This window comes from Sinohyriopsis cumingii, chromosome 4 (genome assembly GCF_028554795.1).
Source record: "Sinohyriopsis cumingii isolate HCF-2022 chromosome 4, ASM2855479v2, whole genome shotgun sequence".
Taxonomy (NCBI): Eukaryota; Metazoa; Mollusca; class Bivalvia; order Unionida; family Unionidae; genus Sinohyriopsis; species Sinohyriopsis cumingii.
In genome coordinates, this window is record NC_142964.1 from 76040607 (window position 1) to 76064504 (window position 23898).

At 34.2% G+C, this 23898-nt stretch overlaps 1 protein-coding gene across 3 annotated transcripts; it reads right to left on the bottom strand.

The window, feature by feature from the left end:
- Positions 1 to 1014: 1014 nt before the first annotated feature.
- LOC149801481 (uncharacterized) lies at positions 1015 to 23005 on the bottom strand. Of its 3 annotated transcripts, none has more exons than XR_016420656.1 (4): positions 21790 to 23005; positions 7848 to 8028; positions 6697 to 7455; positions 1015 to 2346 (listed from the first exon to the last, which is right to left on the bottom strand). XR_016420656.1 is itself a non-coding variant. In XM_089955628.1 (4 exons), the coding sequence occupies exons 1-4, from the start codon at positions 21938 to 21940 to the stop codon at positions 1961 to 1963; spliced, it is 915 nt and encodes a 304-aa protein (XP_089811754.1). In that variant the 5' UTR covers positions 21941 to 23005; the 3' UTR covers positions 1015 to 1960. The 3 variants fall into 3 exon arrangements, 1 of the variants encoding a protein (XP_089811754.1); XR_016420657.1 differs by lacking the exon at positions 21790 to 23005 and adding an exon at positions 12070 to 12201 and having other exon boundaries at positions 6697 to 6893; XM_089955628.1 differs by having other exon boundaries at positions 6697 to 6893.
- Positions 23006 to 23898: the final 893 nt, after the last annotated feature.

Genomic DNA, 23898 nt, shown 5'->3' on the forward strand with positions numbered 1-23898 from the left:
ATAATGCTGGTTTCGGATAGGAAGCTATAAATGCCAAACGTTCCGAGAGTTAGTCCGACCACGAAGTTTTGAATCTTTTTTGGCTCCGTATTTTAGCGTAATGTTATGTTGCAATCATACAGTTCTGGAATATTTAAATAATTGGACCATTTGTCATCAATTGGAATATTATCTGTTATGCTTAACATCCAATGGGCAGATGGGACTGTCACAAATATATATATATATATATATATATATATATATATATATATATATATATATATATATATATATATATATATATATATATATATATATATATATATATATATATATATATATATATATATATATGTATACACACACACACTCTGTGTGTGTAAGATATATGTATATAAATTCTCCAAGATTTAAATAGTAAGTTGATTGAATGATTTGAGATTTATGTAGATTTATAATGAATGAGTTTCAATTTGTTATGAAGGTTTTCTCCTCCCCATTATTTCATTCTTTGAGTTTTTAAACACGAGATAAGCACATTGGCAATAAGATCGCTATACGCAGCATTGCAATGTTGGCAATTATGAAGTGTCATACTGTATGAAGTTACTAGAAACACGGCCAAAATTTTGATCGGTTTAAGCTCTTTGTTTGACCCAGGTATTTGTCACAAAATGGCGGCTTTAATGGAATGATCTATATTCTTGAATCTTTGAAACGATGGACCATTAAAACACACGTGCTTAAAGTGGTTATTCTCATATTCATGTATGGTGTTCCATGCAATATGCTTGGATGACATTACTTGGACAAAATGAAAACAAAATTTCTGTTGCATATTTCAGAAGGGTTTCCCGTTATATCATTCTCTAGTTTTCTTTACGACCTTCTCTCTCTCGATAAAAAAAAATTACGTTGTTACCGAAATATCATTTTTGTGGGTCGGCGTTTTTTGTAAGAATCATTATGTATCAACCCACAGGAATATGAAGGACCTTTACAAGAACAAAAGAATTATATTAAAGTACCATTTGAAAGAAACTTTATTCGTCGCTCTGAGAAAGGCAAAAGTACAATTTTGTCAAACTTAATTTGTTTGTGTTACACGCATAATTAAGGAAAATGTCATATCGGATGAACGAGTCTTTTTCGTAATGCAATTGATAGCATCTTACATTTGAACAAAAGTCCTGGCCCGGTGGTTATGAAAATGTTGATCATAAGGCCACATAAAATCTTACTCCTTAATTATACAAACGATGAGTATAAAGCCACACAAGACATCGCTCCATAGTAATGAAAATGCGATCAACATACATTAAAATTGGCTTACAACTCCAAATATCAAAAATAATTTTAAAGTCCTTAAATATTTCTGCAATTTTACCTTCATGTATAGCAAAGCAACACTATTTGTGAAACTTTCAAACATCACTTGGAACTAAGTTATTGCAGATAAAAATTGTTTACGTTTGAGCACGTGTTCAGTCATTTGTGCTCAGACCGTTTCGTGACTCCGGGGCCTAGAGCTTGTAGGAAAATTTTGATTCCCATCTTAGACTCAGCATTATGACGTCTGACTGGCAACCGTCCAAACTCATTTGTGCTGAGTCTTATAAAAAGGTCCACTATACACGAAAACTCCTCTACCTAAATATCATGAGTACGGTGCTCGGAGTCTGTTGCCATAGCTTTGTCGAGACATAAGAGTAATGTCCACCACACTGTTGTAGGACCGCTTTTTGTCGCCATTGCATGCTTCCTATTAATTACACGACATATTATAATGGAGTTTTTCCTTCGTTGGAAACATTAGGCAATAATTTCTGTCATAAGGAAGTGTTAATCTAAATATGAACCATTACGTTTACACGAGATACCAATGTAACAATTCCACATGAAAGACCAAAATCGTCCATGCGCATAGCCAAATCAATTTCAGATGACACTAAAATGACTGTTCTTCAGCTATGATGATCTAAATATTACATGTACTTATGTCAGACATTCGCTCACATAGACGTTTCACCCTTTTAGCGAACCCATTTAAATCCCTGTACAAGCTGCTTGCATCTAGAATTATGATCCACGCGATTATCGCAATCAGTACGAATGCCCCAACACTACCGATCCCAATCGAAGATACTCGATTGTCGCTTCTGGTTCTGCCAGGGTTTTTCTTGGGCTTTACCGTCTCCATTCGGATGCTGACATTTTCTGTAGTAGGCTGTAGTTGTCTGTTTGGCTGGGAGATCTCTGTCGATGTTGCCGTTGTAAAGGTTTGAAAACTGGTGGCACTTGTGTTCGGTATACCTTGAAAACTCTGCTCATTACTCGATATTTGTGAGGTTGTTCTTCCTCTCGCTGTAACCAATATAACTGCTATTACAGGTTGCAAACACGTCATGATGCGCTATAACATATACAGAGATTCTCAAATGGATAATGATTTAATACTGAACTTATGAAAGTAGTTGAATAATGTCCAGCTTTTGCGAGCCTTGGTGAGTTTAATAAATTTCATCAATTTGATATTAAATTATTTCATATTGCTTTTATCACAGAGTTTTATTTTATTGGAAATTATTTAGTGATAAAGAAGGAATAATTTTGTTCATTATGACTGTGACCATGCACCTTCATTGGTTGTTCGTAAAAATAGTCCCAAACGATGTTATTAACATTTGAAGGTAAATTGTCTTTTTTGGCAAATCATAAATCAAAGAACAAGTGTCTTTCGGAATAAACAGGGCATTTTACAATGAAAAAAGAAATCATTTTTCAACACAGAATGTCCAATGTATGTGATGTACCGGTTAGGGTAGAGTAGACGAATGATGTTTACATTAATACTTCACTAACCATTCCATTGTTGCGATATTCAATTGAAAGTTTGATTACTGAATGCAGAAATCCCCATTTAGAACGTGTACCGACTATGTGATAAATGAAATATAACACGTGTAATAAAGTCTGTTTTCAGACAGTCGGTACAATTTACATGTAGTATGTGCAGTTTCATATTTTTGATATGACAACATATCACTTTATATGATTCTTATTGATCCAAATAAACCCATGAAATTCGTGCGAAGTATTATCTTTACTCACTTGCCGAAACCTTGTGAAGTTTCCTTACCCCGCCTTTTGAAACTTTTTCTCTTTTTTACTCTCACTATCAACATTTTGTCCATTTTTTCAAGTCAATTATCCAAGGAACACTGTGAACATAGGTTATGTTTGTTGAAATATGCCAATTTACCCTTTAGGGGCTCATTATCAATACAACTAAGTGTATATGTGAATGAATAGAGGGGTGTGGGGACCTGTAACGCGAACCACACTGTATGACATGCGTGATTTAAATGTAAACTTACTGCCATAAATAAACTCACCTCTGTTTAGAAACAAATGTGGACATATGCAGGCCTCTCAAATGACAGAATCTTATCCAACCACAGCATCTCTGTTACGCGGTAAAAAAAAGAAGCTCCAACGATATCATTTTTTTATTTAGTGATACAATGTCGACTCTAAATAAAATTTGTCCATGCCTACTGCACTATTCAAAAATCAAATAATGCAAATATCCGGTCGCAATGCATTTTAATAAATCTGGAATTTTTGCATCCAGTAATCGTCTCTTCACATGAATGTTCGATAATTTGCATGCTTAGAAGTGGAACTAACACAACATTATAAATAATCTCATCGCAATAGCGGTATGTGGCTTAACTAACATAAACAGAGTCAACCAACTATGTGACGTCATATAAATTTAAACGCTGTCTGTGTCAAATATTCTATTGATTTTGAAGTACAATTGCTCTTTGAATTATAAGTTGTAATTATATCTACTTTTAAATGTCACTTATTAATTCAACCGACTTATGGTAACATTATTTTACGCGAAACAGTGAAAGATGCATCGTCTAAGACAGTATGAAAGAACTTTCTTCTTTGTCTCTAAACTATTTCCATTTAAATAAAATCCATGTGATAAACTTAGTCTCAAATGGATCATGATTTAAGGCTGAATTTACGAAACTCGTTGAATAAATTCTCTATTTATGAATATATTAACGTATATAAAACAGTAGTCATTTGATAAATTCGAGTATTTTACACTTTTGAGATAAATAAAGCCATGAATATGATCATGATAGTAACTGCTTTATGATATGAATGATTAAATGTCAAGCACATGTGAGTGAGGGCCCAGAGGAATAAAAAATCGAAATTTTTTTTATTGAGGTGTACCGCCCTGGGTCCCATAAAGGTACACAATCATGTTTCACGGTAATCTTAAATTCCTATACCTGTGTATGTACTACTCATTTACTTCTCTAGATACTCTGCAAACCTGTATCACCGTAAAGTGCTGACTCTTTTGAAAACAAATTCATGGAAAGACACTAAGTACAATTCTTCAATCTTTTTCACAAGGCTTAATTAGATTACAAATTAGCGGCAATAAACACGAGGCGATTAATTTTGGACATATGCTTCTGAGATAATGACCAAATTACATAATAACAAAACAAGGTTATCGATGTACTACCCGGATTTAAAATATGCATCCAAGCAAGCAGGACGTCTCCGAATTCCATTCTATAAGGAGTAGGATGACAAAGAGTTTATTAAGAAAGAATTTGTCATTCCATATCCTTGATTATCAGTGTCATGTACCATTTAGTTCCTTGCCAGCATCTTCTTGATCCTCGTTCCTTGGATACGCGATACATTATACATGATCTTCGTATCTTTGATACGCGATCACGTTGGTTGAAAAATGCGATTCCTTTCCTTTGTTCCATATTTCCAATCTTCTAAGTCACAAATTGGCATAACTTGGCTAGGAACAAAGTTCAAAATTTTCTCTTTTAATTTACTACAAAGTAAAAACCTTTTCGATTAATTACTTTCATAATTTTACCAAAATATCTATTATTTTTCAGATTTACTTTATGGAAATATGGTCAAAAGAACCGATATAGTGCCTTACTGCTATTTGCGTATGTATACTACTTTAAAATAAGACTTAATCTATACTTTAAGAACACGCGATTTTGTTGTTCACTTTTTTGCACATATGTAGATGCAATGGATAGAAACAAGAAAACATATGGCAATTCATTGTTATATCTTGAACTTAACATTGCAACTTACATACCTGTATGAGCACTACAATCCTAACTTACATAATTTGTCACAAATATCACCGAAAGCACTTTAAAAGGCCTCAGGAACAGAAGAAGAATATAAAAACAATTTAAACTAAACTAGTAGAAAATATTATTTTGAAAAGTGCTGTAAAATTTAAGAACTAAAATATCCCTTGTGTTGTGAAGAGCTGAATCGATGATTGTTGTCATATCATTTATCTACGATATCCAATGCGCTGTCAGTTTCATTGAGCACAATTGCGAAGCATCGTATTCCCCGTTGCTACTACTATTATTACTAATAATAATAATAATACTTATGTCTCTAACTATTAATAATTATAAATTAAAACAATTCCCATTGTCAACCATATGTCACTCATATGGGTATATATATATACCACATGTCATATAAAAATATGGTTTTAATATTTTTGGATACATAAGGTAATTCGGTAGGTAGGCCATATGCACGGGTTGCTCATATTATTGAATGGCACTGTACAATAACCGATGTATCAAATATTGATTTGGTAGTAATTTACTTGCACGGAAGAATCAAATATTTTATTCTTCATTTCATGTTGAGTTATTTTCTCTTATTGTTTCTTCCACTTCAAGGAAATGACAGGAGCCATTATTTTTAAAAAGGGTAATAATGTCACAGATATTAATAGTTGTATTAGACCATATGCACGGGTTGAACGCATTATTGCACGCACTGTACAATAAACACATGAAGTGAGTGAGAAGTATGTCTCTTATAAAAGCCCTTTCTTTGATAACAAAAGGGTTGATTCCTTGAAAAAGATTTCAGCAGTCGTATCTACTAGAATTCACCTGGCAGGTCTGCCTCTTTCTTTCTCACTTTCGTTCTAAGGTTACAAAATATTTGACATTGAACCATAATGATATGGTTGTTATGCTCCCCCCCCACCCCAGTAATGGAGGGAAAAGAACCCCGTTACACTTGATTCCAATAGGTTAACGCTGCTTTTTATTCCGTCAAATCTGTTCCAAAATTGTGAATCGGAGAATTTACGTTCTGTTAGGAAGAAATGTTTGAAGTACACCTGAAGTGTGTCTACTTTAATTTCTTATTTGCGATAGTATCAAAATCTCCACATAAAGGACCAATAATTACCCAGCACTACATATCATTAAACTGAACAGAAAAAGCCCATTCTGATTCCAGTGATTACAAATGTCATTATTACCCAAACATGCTCATAAAATGTTCTTCCACCTAAATTAGCTATAATTAATGTCATAGAACACTTTGGCAAAACATTACTACTAGCTAGGCAATTTCATCATTTCTTTCCGTGTACCTACATTAATTTTGTCATCAAAAGAAATACTAATAATAAAGAGATAGTGAGCACACATAATATACATAAGACAATGCGTGTTTTGAAGAGACAGAGGTAAAGCATACATATATCATGAAATAAAATCATTATTACATCCTTTGTGGATAGTTTATAACAGTGCAGTAGCGATGTTTCAAAATCCAGTGTATCAAGTAAAAAAAAAAACATATTTATACCTCTAGATTTCTTGCAAATGAACTGATGGTAATGTCCGCAGAAGTCAGCCATCCATCGACCCCTTACCATCAGACCGCATGACATGGAGGGTTCGTTTACGCCGCTCCAGGCTGACCACGTGACTGACGCTCCATCCAACCAGCGGAGATGGGTTCTTTCATGTCTCAAACCAATCCAGAATGTATCGTCTTCAGAGCTTTAAAAGGGTATACATGCTATATAGATCTACAAAGATACTGTTTTCAGATATAAACGTTTAAATACATATGCTTTATAGTATTGCTTTTAATTTTGTTTAAACTTTTGCAAGTACATTCATCAGCAACATATTTCGCAAAACAAAGTGATATATATTAATTCCATACATCGCAATAAATCTGCACAGACGATCTGCTTCAAGATCAGAATTTCATGTTTATGCCAATACAAATTGCAGGTGATACCGGAATGTACGACTTTTACCCCATACATATTAAGCTGAGAAGTGTACGAGGAACAAGATTCAATGCGAATGGGCTGTTTGCATTTTATATATTTGGGTCCATGTTTGTTTATCTCTACATCTGATCACGTCTTAGTTATATCTGTATAATGAAATTTAAAAAACACATACGTATCGGATGTATCAGGGTTTTCTATATTATATTTTTATAGTGGAAGTCCATGGCCACAATCCTCTATAACCTGGGAGTCCAGCAAAGAAGCAACTGTTGAACCGAGTTTGAAAAGTGAGATTCCATAACCTGACACTAGAGGTCCTGAAACAGAGATTTTCTCTTCAGAAATGTATGATTTTATTCTCATTGCATGTTACTGCAGTGTCGTTTACAAACAAATGGAGCAGCGTCGCCTACAACGTGGACAAAAGGCTGGACTATATACAATCTTGCCTAGATCACTGTCGTTTTAAGCATTTACCAGTTATTCAGACATTATTGTGTAGTAGGCAGCCATTAAAAAAGAAAGAGTATATTCTCGCCTATAAGACGCAGGTTATTCACTTAAAACGATTCGGCTTGAAATATGTTGGTTTCATATTTCAACGATGAAATGTGAATCAAAGGTATTGTTTCCAACTCACTCGTTAGTCTGGATGCAGAAATAAGAAAAGAAATACAAAGCTAGAATAAAACAAATACTGTACACTTACATTGATTTAAGATCGGTAAGGAAGAGATTTTCCTGTTCAGACGATACAGAAACCAACGACGCATCCTGTCTTTTACAGCGACCGACTGCATTGCTGAACTCAGCATATTCGGGTACCACTTTGTAGCAGTTATCCTTATACATATTCCAACCCACAGGGCAACCTTCTTCCGTGCCTGCCTCTATAAGACATTGTGTTATTTTTAATTTTTTGCGTGAAGACGTTATGTTTAATACGTAAACAGATGTAGATATCATCTATGAAATTCTGTCAAAATGATACATCATAGTTTTTGGACAACCATCAAAACATTTTATTTTCAAGTTTTCTTAAAGTTAGAAATAGTTTAATAAGGCGTAAACAGTTTGGTTTCCTTATGATAACATTACTGAAAATTACTGGATTTTCGCTAACAATGCTCCCTAATTCTCATAACACCTAATTTGCTTTCCACATGATACTATTTTCAAGGAAAAATGAATTTCAGTTAAATTGGCTTGCAGTTTTATATTGATGAGACCTTAAAGGAGTTTGACTTCCAACATTCCAGGACATAATTTGCATAAGTTATGACACCTGATTTCCCAGCCTCTAACTTTGGTATATGTAGCATAAAGTGACCAAAGTTTGTTAGATTCCAACCAAATTTGGCATGGGGCTTTGCAATGATGAGATACAGAATGAGTTCAAGTTCCAGCGTCCAAAAACTATTAAGTGGGCTGTGCCTGCTGATTATCCATCTTCCTAACTTTGGTTTTTCACACATCTTTACTATTAATCTTTGACTGCATGGTCCTAAATTTGTTTCCCAAATTCATCCGTGTAAGGTCATGCCAACTCAAATGTTGGGAGCAGGGCCCTTTGTGACGTACAGGTAGCTAGTAGCTCTAGTTAAATAGCGTACTACGGCATATATTCAACTTTAGTTCTGCTTTAAAACTTCTCGTTCTTTGTATTTTAAGTTGCATGATTCTTATTTAAATTGGCCTTCTGATTAGCACTATGTTTCGAAAAGGCGTATGCCTTCTCTTTATTACCTTTTGTCTAGACAAATTTTCAAACATTCATAAATATTTATATATTGATACATGTGCAACCATCTAAGATGTCTTGTCGTATGATACAAACACTACACATAAAGAAGCTGAGTTCTGTTTAAAATCAAAGATATATTTTAAAACGGGATATTTAATTTCTTTTACCTTTCCATTGGAAACATTGTCACTATGGTGATTTGAAGAAACATCGTGATCAATATTTTCATAAAGTGAGGATCAGTTATTAGCTTTATTGGCGTGCCACCTAAATAACACAAGTCCCGAAATATGATTTAGTCAAAAGATTCATTTAATGTGTATTATTTTGAAAACGGTACATTCGCTACAATATCCTGTCACATCAAAGTCCATTCAGTCTGGAGCGATGACGTCTTCGTAACAATGCATAATCGTAGTACTGTTGGTTTAATTCATACAGTAATTTGTTCCTAAATGTTTTGATTTGTTGTATTATGCACGCTGATCTAGTATTTTTTTATAGGTAATTAGAATTTCTGCATTTTTCTCTGATTAAGTGAATCGCTTGAAAATAATTATTCATCCATGGAGTTATGTCGACAAATCTGTCTACCGAGCGGTACAGATGTGTAGTCATTTTAATATATTTTCTCAAAACCGTAATCTTGAAATATTTAGACATAGTATAAATTATAGACATATATAGATCCCCCCAAAGAAAAATACAAGAAAATCTAATCGTGTCCAGGTTACAAAAATCACAGCAAGATAATATATATATTTAGAATTATTGTACATTCAAATCGTTTTGAATCCTCCGAGGAACTGTGTTTAGAGGAAACGGATTTAAAAGAAAAATAAATATTAAAATTGGTCTAAAAATGAAGATGAATGAATTCGAAATTAGATATATTCTAATAACTGGTTACTTTAAACTATTGTTATTATCAACAACCATAAATGATTTATGTGTGCACATGTTTCTATTGCCATTATAAATTCATTTATTCATTCATGTATGTAACAGTGTATTCTGTATGCAATTATGTATTGCAATATGTGCTTTTTGCACACGTGAAAATCAATGAAGTTCTGTTCTGTTCTATAATATTCTTCTTCATAAATCTAAGTAAGCCGTTAAAAGCTCCTGCTATCAATAACGCAGATAACTATTATTTTTATGCATGTGATTTATTGTTTATTTGCTTGGACAACTCCAGATTCCCAGCTATGAGAAAACTGGCAGACCTTTGCAGCCATATGAGGTGATCCCCCATCCCCTCACCTTTCAGAAAGTCGACAGGCTTGAATATCTTTATGTAGCATTTGTATTATTTGTGTGGATATAATTACAAAATACAGAAATTTAATCCGGAAAAGAAAAAATGCATGGGGTTCATCTTGATTTGAGAAGAGACGTACTTGTTTATATTCCCTTTGCCAGGAATAACCGTATGAAACAAATGGCATTTATGATACATATATATCTAACCCACTCCCACATACTAAAAGGCACAGATCCACCAGAGTGCGTTTCCTGCAATGAACCACTCACTGTTAAGCACTTTATAATAGAGTGTTTCGACCTGCAACATACGCGCGATCAGTATTATAATGTGCATGACATGAAGGAACTTGTTGATACAATAAATATCACTTGTGTTATAAAATTCCTAAAACAAGTAAACATTTACTCTGAGCTATAACTTTTATGCCATACCTTGAGCGTTTTAATGTCATGTATATACCATCCCATATTTTCCATAACTTTTCATCTGTCTTTACTAACATACGCCATTTACATTCCGCATTGATCGGGAAGCTTTATATATTACCCTTCCCGTCTTATCGTTTTACTTTCAACTATTTGGTTTTGATATCGCTGGTCGATATGAAACCTTTTATCATTTTTAAATGATCATACATATAACCATTTGTATGGCGCTAAATAGCCTAACAGTGTTGGTGCTCCGTAAAAATCAATAAATCAATCAATAGAAATACCTATTCCTGTGACCTAACCAATCCAAAGGGAAATAAACTGAATTTCTTCTAGGAATTCACCAATCAATGAGAACAACTCCAAAGTTGACAACAGGTTGTTATTATTATCATTAGTAGTAGTAGTAGTAGTAGTAGTAGTAGTAGTAATTGTAGTAGTAGTATAGTATGATTATTGATATCATTATTTATGGTCGTAAACACCCGCGTTAAAAACTATTTATAGATCCTAACAATATACACTCTTAAGATCTTAAAATGTAACCTGTACCTCTGTACAAAATGTAGCTATAGACAATTACTACAATTTATGGTCATGAATAAAACATGCAAAAATAATAGATATACATAACAATATATATATATATATATATATATATATATATATATATATATATATATATATATATATATATATATATATATATATATATATATATGTAATTGATTTAGATCTGAAAGTGTGTCCCTTGAAAATTTATTTTTAAAAACATTTTACACCGTAGCTTACACTGTTGTTTGCTTTCTCAAATAGCTATCTATGATGTTCTTTCTTCTTCACTTTCGTTTTTAAATACAATAGCGCTACACCATTTGATATATAAACTAAAATCATTAAGCATATATCATGTTTTTTAGAGAAAGATATCATTAAATTAAACATATAGCATGTTTCTTGTAAAAAGATATCATTAAATCATTGAACAGATAGCATGTTTCTTGGGAAAATATATCATCATAGTTAATGAATCTAAAGTACATTGTCCCTATTTTCATTTTGTCGATATCATTAATTTTTATACAGATTATTTTCTTTTAGCCGATGCCATTAATTTTTATTTAGATTATTTTTTTTTAAAATAATGATTACTTATCTCTTTAAGAAGAGATAAAAAATATTAAGAGACTGCTTATTTTTAAAAGAGATTACTTTGGTTTTTGTTGTTTGTTTTTTTAAAAAAAAAAGAAATAAAACTGTTATGATCCATTGTTCTAATTTAACTAGTTCTTGATATGTGAAATAACTATCGGTTCTACTTCAATAATATGTTTATAGTAAAATGCGATGCGAATATTATCTTTGATTTCAGTTTGCATTGCACTTGTGATTGTGATTGCTGATTATTTTTTTAATTATTATTTTTTGGTTCTGTGTTTCTGATTTTAGATTGTTTTAAAATCGTATTATAAAACATTTGACTCACAGTGAAAACTGTTCACTTTTTCACTCCTCACTGTTGAATTTGCACATTGCACTTTGTCACTCCTCACTGTTTGATTTGCACACTACACTCTTGATTAAACAACGTTCTTGACACGCTTGCTAGTCGTAATTGTTTTGGGGGCATTGTACTAGTGCATCACTTGGAAATGTATGGTATAGCCAAACAAAAAAATCAAGACAGGAACTAGGTTTAGCATGCTGGATGCGCAAAGAATTAATTATATTTCTAGGTGTGCTCATTTTCGCCTCTTTCAGTCTTACTTGTGCCTCATGTGACAACATTAATGCCAGATTAGCGTTGAGAAATTATTTCTTAATGACTCTGCAAAGCTTGTGTTTAATTATTATTGTTTTATTTATATAGAAAAGGAAAATAAAAAGACCAAATCGTCTGATCACCACCTTTAATCATTTAGACAGAGAAATAATTTATTTGATTTTTAATAATTGCATATTCCTGTCATGAAGCAGGTGGAAGGACCGTTTAGAAGGTAACGAAGATTGATTCCTTAAACGATGCATTCTTAATTAAAAATAAAGAAAAATCCCCCCACTCCATTTCAACGACTTTAATACAAGTTCATACTTGTTTTAAGTTTTTGATCCTGATTGGCAAATCTGCACCTTTTCGAAGACAGTCAATGCGAGCATGAACTCAAAGACAGGGCCCTATTAGATACACGCAAACATAACTTGTTTGGTAGCAAGAAGGACAGTCATTTTAATTTGGATTCTTGTGAGCGTTATGTCTTCTCTACCAGTATTCAATGGAAAGAAAATAAATTTGATAAGAATAAGGAGAACATTATAAACTGTCCCATGAACAAATAAAATACAAAATGGCTGATAGCAATATAATGCATTGCACTGAATATCGTACTACACCGATATGATGTCAAGTAATATAAGATAATAAAAGAAAGGAAAAGGTACGAGTATGTGGTATATAATTGGAACCAGTTATCTGTTAAAACTTTAAGGTAATAGATCATGATAAAACAGAATACAAGAATAGTAGCAACGGGAACAGTACCCCAAAAATTCGAGAACAATCGTACCAAAAATAAGTGAAAACGGAAGTCAGATGTTAAAAGGATTTAAACACAGTTCTACCTGAAGCAAGTGCAATTTTAGTAAGGTGATGTCATAAATAGGCACAAACTTGGGTTCGGTGACATTAGAGCAAGAAAAGAATCCGGGAACACTTTCACTGTGCCAAGGCTGTATTTATGGCATTGTGGTAATATATGCATGCAAGAACTCAAGTAATATTTAAGAGAAAACAAAACATGGCTAAGTTCAACGTCACAATTATGTAGATTTTAGGTAAATATTATATTTTATTTGGGTTTGAAAATTAAATATCTCATTTTTACTTCTTAATATAAATACCAATGTGTCAATAATGAGGTGATTGCGTTCAGTGCTGATATATGTGTCCGCGCATCTAATCAACGACAACCGAAATGTGTGCACACCTCAATAAAACACGGATGACCACTAACCGTTGACTTCACCATGGTCAACCGAAATACATGCACAACTTCATATAAAACGCGGATGACCACTAAACTTTTGACTTCACCATGGACTACCGAAAAATATGCACACTTCCATAAAACACGAATGACGACTAAATCCTCTAAACTTTGACTTCACTATGATTTCGTGGTCGTGATGTACTCCTGTGATATTGCACTCATGTGCTTGTCTCATTTTGCATAAATTACCGGGAATTAGGCCAAGTTCGTGTTTAGATGCATGGGTTAATGTGGGTCAGTTTAGTGCTACTCAGGGATGAAAAAGTTACCAATTTAGGATGAGTAAGCCTGTCAAAGTGGGATGGTGTTGATCCAACTTAAATCATCAAAGTAAAAGGTAAGTACACCAATAAAAAGATCTTGAAGATAAGATTTAAGAAAATACACCACAATTCATATACCTACATAATTAACTATTTTCCGTGCTGACACGGTGTACACTGTCATTTTTAAGCAGAAATCAAATAACTAAAATGAATGATTCTGACTTGCAGCTGTATAATATCAACGTGGAAAAGATAAATAAACTATTGAAAGGAAAAGTTAGAAGCTGCATTTATGTTTACTAATTTTGATAAATCTTTTCACGTTTTAAAGAAATAAAAATATTCCACTGCCATCAACAAACGGCTACTAAAGAGGAGCGTGCCTCGACTGTCATGAATATGTCATAATTAAGCTCGTGTTAATTTATCAAGGAAATTGTACATTTAGTTGCAAAATGTGTATGCGTTTAGAATATCCTTCCATTTATTGCTGCTTCGACTAGGTAGAAATGTATATTACCAGGGCCAGCCCGAACCATATAGACCAATTAGGAGGTCGCCATGAACGCAAGGCCTGATGGAAGTGAATGTTTATGGGGGGTGGGGGTGGAAGCCAAAGTCATAGTTCGCCTAGGGCCCCAAAAACCCTTGGACAGGCCCTGGATATGACACGGATCATGTACCTGTGGTTAAGCTAAATAAACTCAATTTGGCCATTAAACTATGTATTTAGACAATGACTTCAATAAGCACATTATAAACTACTGTGTATAGACGCTTATTAGTCGAGTCCAACTGCAAACTGTACAGACCCAGATCTGCCGTCGCATAAAACGCCGGCAGTTCTGGGTCTATGCAAGTTTGTTTGGATTATTCAGTAAAACAAACATTATTCTATGGCAGATCGGGATCTTTGTTGTTTGCAGTTTGACTCGACTTAAAAGCGAGTATGTACGTTATATATTGTAATTAATTCTAATGGATAGAAGGAATACATGTATTACATTATGGGAACTGCTAAAAGTTAAAATTATTTATTTAACTGAAACTAGACAACCAATTTCTTGTTTGTAAAACTTCACTAAAAATAGCAAAAGTCCAAAATATTTGAAAGTTTGAAACAACCCTATGAATGTACCGAAGAGCATATGTGAAGATGTCTTCACGTCATAGTGTTAATGTGTTCAAACTATAGTGGTCATTAATGTAATGGGTTCGTAAACCAAACGTGACTATTGTATGTTTAAGTGTCAGTTAAAACATGAATGTGAATGTTTTGGGGCTCGACTAAACATGACCTGTTTTTAATTACAGGAGTGTACTCTTACTACTCCTACCTCGTTGAAATTAATTACAATGTATGTTTTCTTCTGTGCTCGGTTTAAATTTTTATTGTGGAGTTCAACGGCACTTTCGGCTCATTAATAATAATAATATAACTATACTTACATGTCTGACTCACATGCAATCACAAAATATACATTCATATTTATCATGAGGAAATGGGAGCTAAGCGCCTTTCCCAATAACACATTGAGGCAACCGACTTGGGTAATTCTGATTTCATCATTATTATTATTATTAGTAGTAGTAGTAGTAGTAGTAGTAGTAGTGTTTTTGTTGTTACGACTACTACTACTACTAGTATTTAAGTTCATGTGTATGGTGTAGTCTAGTATTGGCGGGTGTAGCATCCTGTAGTATAGTGTAGCGTCACAGAAAGGTGTTTGAAATAACTTTTCGTATGATAACATTTTAATGTATGATATGTTTTAGATTATAAAGATTTTACATCAGTTATTATTTTTAAAAGGTTTCAAGAAATATTGTTAAAACTGTCTATAACATTTTAATACCTTTAAATTTATTATGGGTGGTGCGTAAATATTTAAGATAAGGCTTTAAATAAATACCGAATTTCATGCTTACTTATCACGTGGACAGTTTCGTTGATACGGATAAATTGATAAGAATCAATGCCCTTATATACTGTCAGTTCAACTGTACATATTTCCGTGTAATACTTCATTACTGTGAGTATGTTGATATGCTCTTCCTGTGTCTCGCATACATTACAAACCATGATTAATTTGTCTAAGTATATAATGCTTTTTTTCAGACTTTATAATATTATTTTTACATTGTCATTGTCGTCATGCGTTTACACGCCCATGTCACTAATAGATTATTTGTAACACCTTCATCTGTACTGCTTTTAATTATCCTTGTCTTTTATGTAAATTTTTGTTTCTGGTGTATTTGCAACGAGATGTATATAGTAGAAACACAATGCTTGTCAGAGAAGAAAGGCACGTACCGCTCTGAGAATAATAGTCATTTCTGATTTAGCAATTTTAGTTTAATTTAAAATCTTAGAGATGACTACCATGCAGTAAGTTCAAGATAATAATAATAATAATAATAATAACAACAACAACAACAATAATGAGGACTTTGTATAGCGCTTAATCTTTGGAAGATCTAAGTGCTTTACAACATTAGACAACACCTATAACATAAAAAACATATATAATGCTATGATTACAAAAACAAAACACCATAAAATTAGGAAACATAAAAAACATGCTGAAAATATTTAAGGTAGGAAACATTATTAGGTCTTTAAGTTTGTTCTTGCAGTCGAAAAAAGTGAGTTTTCAGACCACTCTTGAACTGGATCACTGTGTCTTTGTGTCTAAGTTCAGTGGGCAACTCATTCCATGTTGCTGGGCCCTGGTATGCAAAAGAACGCTGTCCATATGACTTTGTTTTCATAGTGGGAATAATGAGTATACGATTGTCAGAAGAGGAGCCTAAGTATCTTGTTGGTGTGTACACATGGGTGAGGTCAGAGAGGTATGTTGGACTAGAGTCCGACAGTGAAACGTAGCACAGAGAACAAATTTTGTGTTTGATTCTGGATCGAATGGATAGCCAGTGTAGGGTACAGAGCATCGGGGAGGTGTGCTCTGATCGTGGTACTCAAAGTATGATCCAAGCAGCTGTGTTTTGAACTTTCTGAAGTTTCTGGAGTAGATATTGAGATGAACCAAACAGAATCGAGATACAATAGTCCAGTCTTGAAAGTACTAATGAACACACAAGTGTTTTAGTGGCATCAACTGAAAGATATTTGCGAATGTTACTGATGCGTCTCAGCTCAAGATATGCAGCCTTGCATATGTTCATGACATGTTGGTGCAATGTGAGAGTACTGTCTAACACCTAGGTTTCGTACTGATTGTGTGAATTTAATGTTGGTGTTGCTGATATTTATTGTTTGATGTAAAGGATGTGAATGAGAAAGCCTTTGTGTTGTGATCAGAATTGCCTCAGTTTATCATTATTCATCTGCAGCTTGTTACATGTCATCCATGATTTCATATCAGAAATGCACCTCTCTACACCTTGGATGGTAGCATCAACTTCAATTGGGTGGCTTGATTTGTATATTTGAGTGTCATCAGCGTACAATTGGTGAGACACTGGATAATGATCTATGACACTTGAGAGCGACTGAGTGTACAGAATGAAGAGAACAGTTCCAAGAACAGACCCCTGTGGAACACCACAAGATATATCAACTGGGCTGGAGTGTATTCCATTTACGGACACACGTTTTGTCCTGTTGACCAAGTAGGACTTGAACCACAGTAAGGCTGTATCATGAATGCCAAATACATGCTGGAGAAGGTGAAATAATATACCATGGTCTATTGTGTCAAATCCTGCAGACAAATCAAGGAGGGTGAGGACTGTTATCTTTCCGCTATCCAAAGCAGAGAGAATGTCATTAACTACTTTTAGAAGAGTAGTTTCAGTACTGCGGCAAGGGCGATATGCAGATTGTACATTGCTAAAAAGACTGTTTGAATTAAGATGAGATACAAACTGGGATAAAACAACCTTATCTAAGATTTTTTTATATGAATGGGAGATTAGAAATTGGGCGATAGTTTTTTAAATTGTTATGGTCTAGTGTTGGTTTCTTCAGCAGAGGCTTTACAATGGCAGTTTTGAAAAATGATGGGAATTCCCTGGATGAAAGAGAGGTATTAATAACATCGGTTAGTGAAGGCAACACTGGATCTAAGCACTATATTGTGACATTCTTCTTAGCGGCTTCATAGATTTTCTTATGAATAGTGAGTCTGGTGGAAAGCCAAAGCCCATCAGCTTTACGGCCGTCTCATTTAGCAGTGCGAAGCTGGTCCCTAACAATGCTATACCATGGAGAACACTTTTGAATTGATACTCTGCACTTGGTAGCTGGGGCATGTTTGTCGAGCAATGAACGCAGGCAATTATCGAGTTGTTCTGCTGTACGAGGTAAGCAAGTTGTTAGGTTTGCTTGGATGTCGTGCCTTAATTTGGTTCTATTTATCATACGGAACTTTCTCTTAGGTACAGATAAAAGGTGGAGGTTTAGGGACTGATACCTCAAGATGGCATATAATCCAGAGGTGGTCTGATGCAAGTTAATGGGATACCAGGGAGGACCGTAAAATATTATCATCAGCTCTATGAAGAATTCAGTCTAAAATGTGACCATGTTTATGGGTAGGTTGGTTAACTGACTGTTTGAGGTTGAAAACATTAATGGAATCTAGGAGTTTTGATGTGTTTGGATTTCCGGGACAGTCAAAGTGAAAGTTGAAATCTCCAAGAATAATCAGGTTGCCACCTATCGAATTTTCATACTCCAGGAGATTCGGAAACTGCTCCAAAAAGAGAGGTTCAGTCAGCTTGTTTTTTCTACTAGGAGGAGGGTGGTATAGGCCGACAAAATGGACTGACCTTTGCTCCAGTGTAAGTGTGGTTTGGACTAGTTCAAACAATGTGTGGTCGAAATTGAATGTTGTGGTGTGGTTAATACGTTTGATCATGGAATTCTTTGTGATGACAGCAATTCCACCTCCGCGAGAGTTACGGGGGAACGAATTGATGGAGTAACCAGTGGGTGTAAAATCCGCGCACTTGGGCTCATCGCCTGATGTTTTTAGCCATGTTTCTATCAGGAAAAAGACGTCGATATTCTAGTTGTTGATAAAATTAACTATTTCTGTGCGCTTTTCCGGCGGTCCTACTGATTGAGAATTGAATAATGCAATACGCAAAGGTATCTCTTGGATAGTTGACACAAATGTTGACGATTTAATAGGGATTTGAATTAGGTTATCTAAATTAACGGTCGAATTTTAAAATTGTTGAGCCGGAAAGGGCATAAGGGAGATAACTGGAATTATTCTTCCTGTTCTACGCCGGCCAGCTTTGAAACAACGTTTCTTTTTTCGCTTCTGTTTACATTTAGGTAATGATGAATGTATTCCCAGTTCGTTTAGTCTAGAGCACAATGTAGTGTGGAGAGCCAAGGAGTAGTAAACGGGTTGATTGGCGAGTATCATGTGATGGCGGTTTGTTCAAAAATAAAGGAAGGTGTAGCAGTGGAGCAAGACAGCTGAGAAAAAGTCTAATTGTTCTCGTTTCCAAAACAAGGAGATGAAGAAACACATAAGAAAAGAACAGCCAATACACGATGAACACAATAACGTAAACGAAGACAGGCAACAAGCACATATATCATGAAAACGGCACAAAAAACGGAACAGCTGCTTCAAGCTGGTTAAGCGATAGCGGCCATCTTGTTGATGCGAATTGTAATAGAGCGAAAATAATTTTAAAATATTTAAAATTTAAATTGGCATTCTCCACACATAATATTTCATTCAAGGAAGAAGAAATATAATCGGCAAGTTGTAGGTTGGAGCCGATTGTTTTAAAATAGTCTAGCGGTCAGTTACGTGGCAGCATGATTCGGGTACTGAGTAATGTTACAACTCTAAGGTCTAAAACTATGTAACAGAAAGAAGCAAAACCAAGAGGTTTTGTAAAATTCAACAAATAATTTACTTCCCTAGAACACAAAGGGAAAATTTAAAAGGAGCTTTTAGTATTGTGAAATAAATCCCAAATAATCCAAAATGTTCTATCATGTGTCAAAATGTATAGAGCGTTCCGAATGAATTCCAAGTATTTAATGTGCTCATGTACCAGTAGGCGTGAATAGGTTGATGTACGAACAGCCTAAATCCAATACTTTTATGGCACTTGGAGAAGGTGATAGGTAACCTTCCTGGGTATCAACTACGTTACTAAAATATATAACATTCATATGCCAATATCATTGTTATACTGATCTGATGATGAAGAAAATATTGGGTATATAAATATTGGGTATATAAAATAAATCAGTTTCTTTTTGTAATACAGTCTCGCACTTTGTAGAAGTCGTAAGAGATTGAAGATGAAAATTAACATTTCATCTTTTGTACAAAAGATTAAACATTATTCCTTGCTATAAAAATATCGCATATCAGTTTAGCTGCTTCATCCAGAGGTCAGTATATCATTATCTGTCATAGTTTTTTTTAAATATCACTTATCTGACTCTCGCTCTTGTACGTCTTAGCAGTTTTAATCACTCCTCTATGACAAAACAGGTGAGATAAATTAATATTAAGAAATACGAACGAATATGTGTCTTCTGTCCGTCTCTCATGGAGCACGAATATTTCTCTTCGTACGGCGAACCCATTTTTTTTTAGAAAACAGCATATTCATTAAAAGTAAAATCTTCATGCAGTGATAAATATAATTCCCTTCAGAATTATGACAGTGTTTACGTGATACCACAACTCGCAAAATAAATTTTAGAGGCATTAAGAAACATGAACATAAGTTTGCTCTTGGGGTATAATAGCAGTTATTTTCATCAAGAAATTATTTCCATATAATTTGCACTTCTATTCACGTGAGCGAAACACGTTGTTGGTAGCTGGATACTGGTCTGGTGGCCCACACTTCAGAATAATTTCTTCTCTATTCTGTCTCAACAAGTGATAGAATGATTAGTAATCTGAGGATGACAACATGGTGATATATTTTATCATAAAATTAATTGTGGGTATTCAACTAGTTACAGTTTTTTTAAATAACATTCCGACTTCATATACATGCTGATAAACAAAAAGAATTTTGCACTTGGTCAGATATTCAAGACAAACATGTGCTGGAAAAAGTAACAATCTAACCGTTGAATGTAGCCAACAGTTGGGCCTATATCAAGATTTGATCCAAATGAACAGAGATTATATTATGTCACACGGCCATTTAAGATACGATGTCAATGCTTAAGACCTATATTAAAAAGAAATTCGAATTTTCGAAACCACATCGACAATTCCCTTTTCTCATGGGATCATTTTGTCAAAACAACTTGGATTTTGTCGAATTGTAATGAAATTTTCAGGGTTTTCATGCTTTCTGGAACTTACTCTTTCAGAAATGTGACATTTCTGCTTGCATATGAATGCGATCATACTTCGTCAATACAGCTAGAATACAGCTAGAAAAGCAAAAGAAATGCATTTACGTCTTTTCTTTTAATTGCGACAAAAGGAAACCACACATTAAATTAGTTAAATTGACATATCCCAAATACTTGCCTAATAGACAGAATCACATAAACCCACATGGGAAAAAGGTTTAATAATAATTTTGCTGCAAATTCTAATTTGTGATTTAGAACAAAGCGAGCTATAAGAAACTGAATGAAAACAGAACAAAATTAATGTCATCCATACTCTCGTTTCTAAATTACGAGATGGCAAAAATAGAAACCAAAAGCAAATAATAAAAACAAGTATATTTCAAGACAAGAATATGAAGCCAATATCAATCACTTATGTTTTGAGTTTGGATTTTATTGAGTGCGTAGAAGATTGTTTGGTTACGTTGACACTAGAATTAACAAAAGACTATTAAAAATGTGGGGCATGCGCACAGAATCAATAGAAAGAATTTTGAAAACATCAGACTAGATGGCAAACTTACCATTTCCTCTGGAAGAGACTATCACCAGAAATATACCAAAGAAAACTGGGAACGTGTCACTAATTTTCTTTTTCAGGCGTCTATCAATGGATGTTATTATGAAGTTGTTACGACCTGTTCGTGTCATATTTAGGTTGTAAATGTTCTTCATCCAGTATTACTATTATTATTATGACCTTATTAAATTTTACATATCCTTGAAGCTAATGTAATAAAAACTAATCTTGCAATTAACGTAACTACCGTGGGGCACGTACTGATTAAAACAAGGGTGACATTTTTATTGCTCCAAAAATAATGAAGAATTGTAACGGAATAATCCGATATGCTACGAGAATCTAGAAGGTATGGCTGCGGATGATGGATGCCAGGAATATTGTTCAAAGACAAGTCCATCAGTTACAGTGATACTTTTGTCATAAAAACGGTTAAGCCTAGCTAAAAATATAAATCCAGATAAACAAATACCATCATAATTATTCGATTCAAATCAAAGAGCCTACAGATATGATTTTATGCAGATAGTTTTGATAAAAAGTATTGATCGCATTTATTGTAGAATATGGAACCGGTTAGAATCGACTATTATCAGCCAGGATTGTTTGTTACCGTTTAAATAATCAAAACGAAGCTGTGATGGGCATTTAGAAACCCGAATATATTTTTTTTAGTTTCGATGGTATTTTTCTAAATAATTATAAGCAATTTTAATGATTTGAACATATCTTCAATTTATTGCTTCGATATCACGAAACTATTCGTGACATCACTCCAAATACTTTTTTTAAAAGTTATTCAAAATGATATTCAAAATGTCCTCCATATTCAATGTTCAAGATACTGATGGCTTTTCCCGAACAAAAACATAGTTAAAAATCAGGTAATCATCTAAAGTGTGTGGATCTAACACCCTCCAGTTGCTCCATCAAGTCGTTCCCACGCCACTTCAGTGGAGGTGGAATTGCTGTCATCGCAAAGAACTCCATAATTCACCGTCTTAACTATACTACAGCTTTCGAATTCGAACACACATCATCTGAGCTGGTCCATACCTCACTCACAATGGAACAATGGTCAGTCCATTTTTTATACCTCTAATTCATTCCTCCTAATCCAAAAAACAAGCTAACCGAATCTCTCTTCTTGGAACAGTTCTCTAACCTCCTGGAATATGGACATTCGATAGATGTCAACCTGATTATTCTTGGAGATTGAAAATTTCACTTTAACTGTCCTGACAATCAATACGATTCAGACTTGAAGATTCTATTCACATTTTCAACCTTAAACAGTTAGCAGACTCACATATAAACATGGTCATATTTTAGACTGGATATTTCATAGACCTGACGATAATATTACACAGTCTTCTTTGGTGTCCCAAGAACATGCATCAGATCACCTCTGCGTCGTATGCCATCCCAACGTGTCAGTCTGAAGGCATCCATCTCTGTTTGCTACTAAGAGAAACCCTCGTATGATAAACAGAACCAAACTAACTTCGTTACACCCTACAGCTGTACAGATTGACAAGTACTTGCGCTTATTGCTTGATAAACATGCCCAGCAACCAGGTGCAGAGTATAAATGCAAACGTATTCTCCATGGTACAGTAGTGTTAAGAACCAGCATCTCACTGCTAAAAGAGAACGTTGTAAGGTTGAGTGGATTTGTCTTCCACCAGTTTCACTATTTATAAGCAGATCAGTGAAGCTCTTAAGAAGAATATTACAAACATAGTTCATGCAGCAAAATCAGCACACTACAGTACTAAGCTCGCTGAAAGTTCCATCTGCAAAAAGAGCACAACGAGATTACGAACAAACTAATGTCAAGGAATAAATGTACACCACTTCCAGCGACCTCCTCTCCAGTCTACCTTCATGACATGTTTGCAAATTTCTTCCGTGGCAAAGTTCAATCTATTAGAGATAATATAGGCATCATAATTTATATTGACACACATGGTCACCATACAGTTGTGTTACAGAATATGCACGGCAACATTTAACGTGATTTGAACATATCTGTATGGATTTGGTACATACAGTTGTGATGAAGAGCGCCCCAAAGCCATGTTAACTCGATCCGATTCAGACATCACTGCTG

Bases quoted from the DNA above. Each gene is read 5' to 3' on its own strand.
- LOC149801481 (XM_089955628.1), bottom strand. From the start codon at position 21,940: ATGAAGAACATTTACAACCTAAATATGACACGAACAGGTCGTAACAAC. The intron at 8,029-21,789 runs GTAAGTTTGCCA...AATGTCTTATAG, and splicing joins AGTCTCTTCCAGAGGAAATG to AGGCAGGCACGGAAGAAGGT. The intron at 6,894-7,847 runs GTAAGTGTACAG...ACCCTTTTAAAG, and splicing joins CTTACCGATCTTAAATCAAT to CTCTGAAGACGATACATTCT.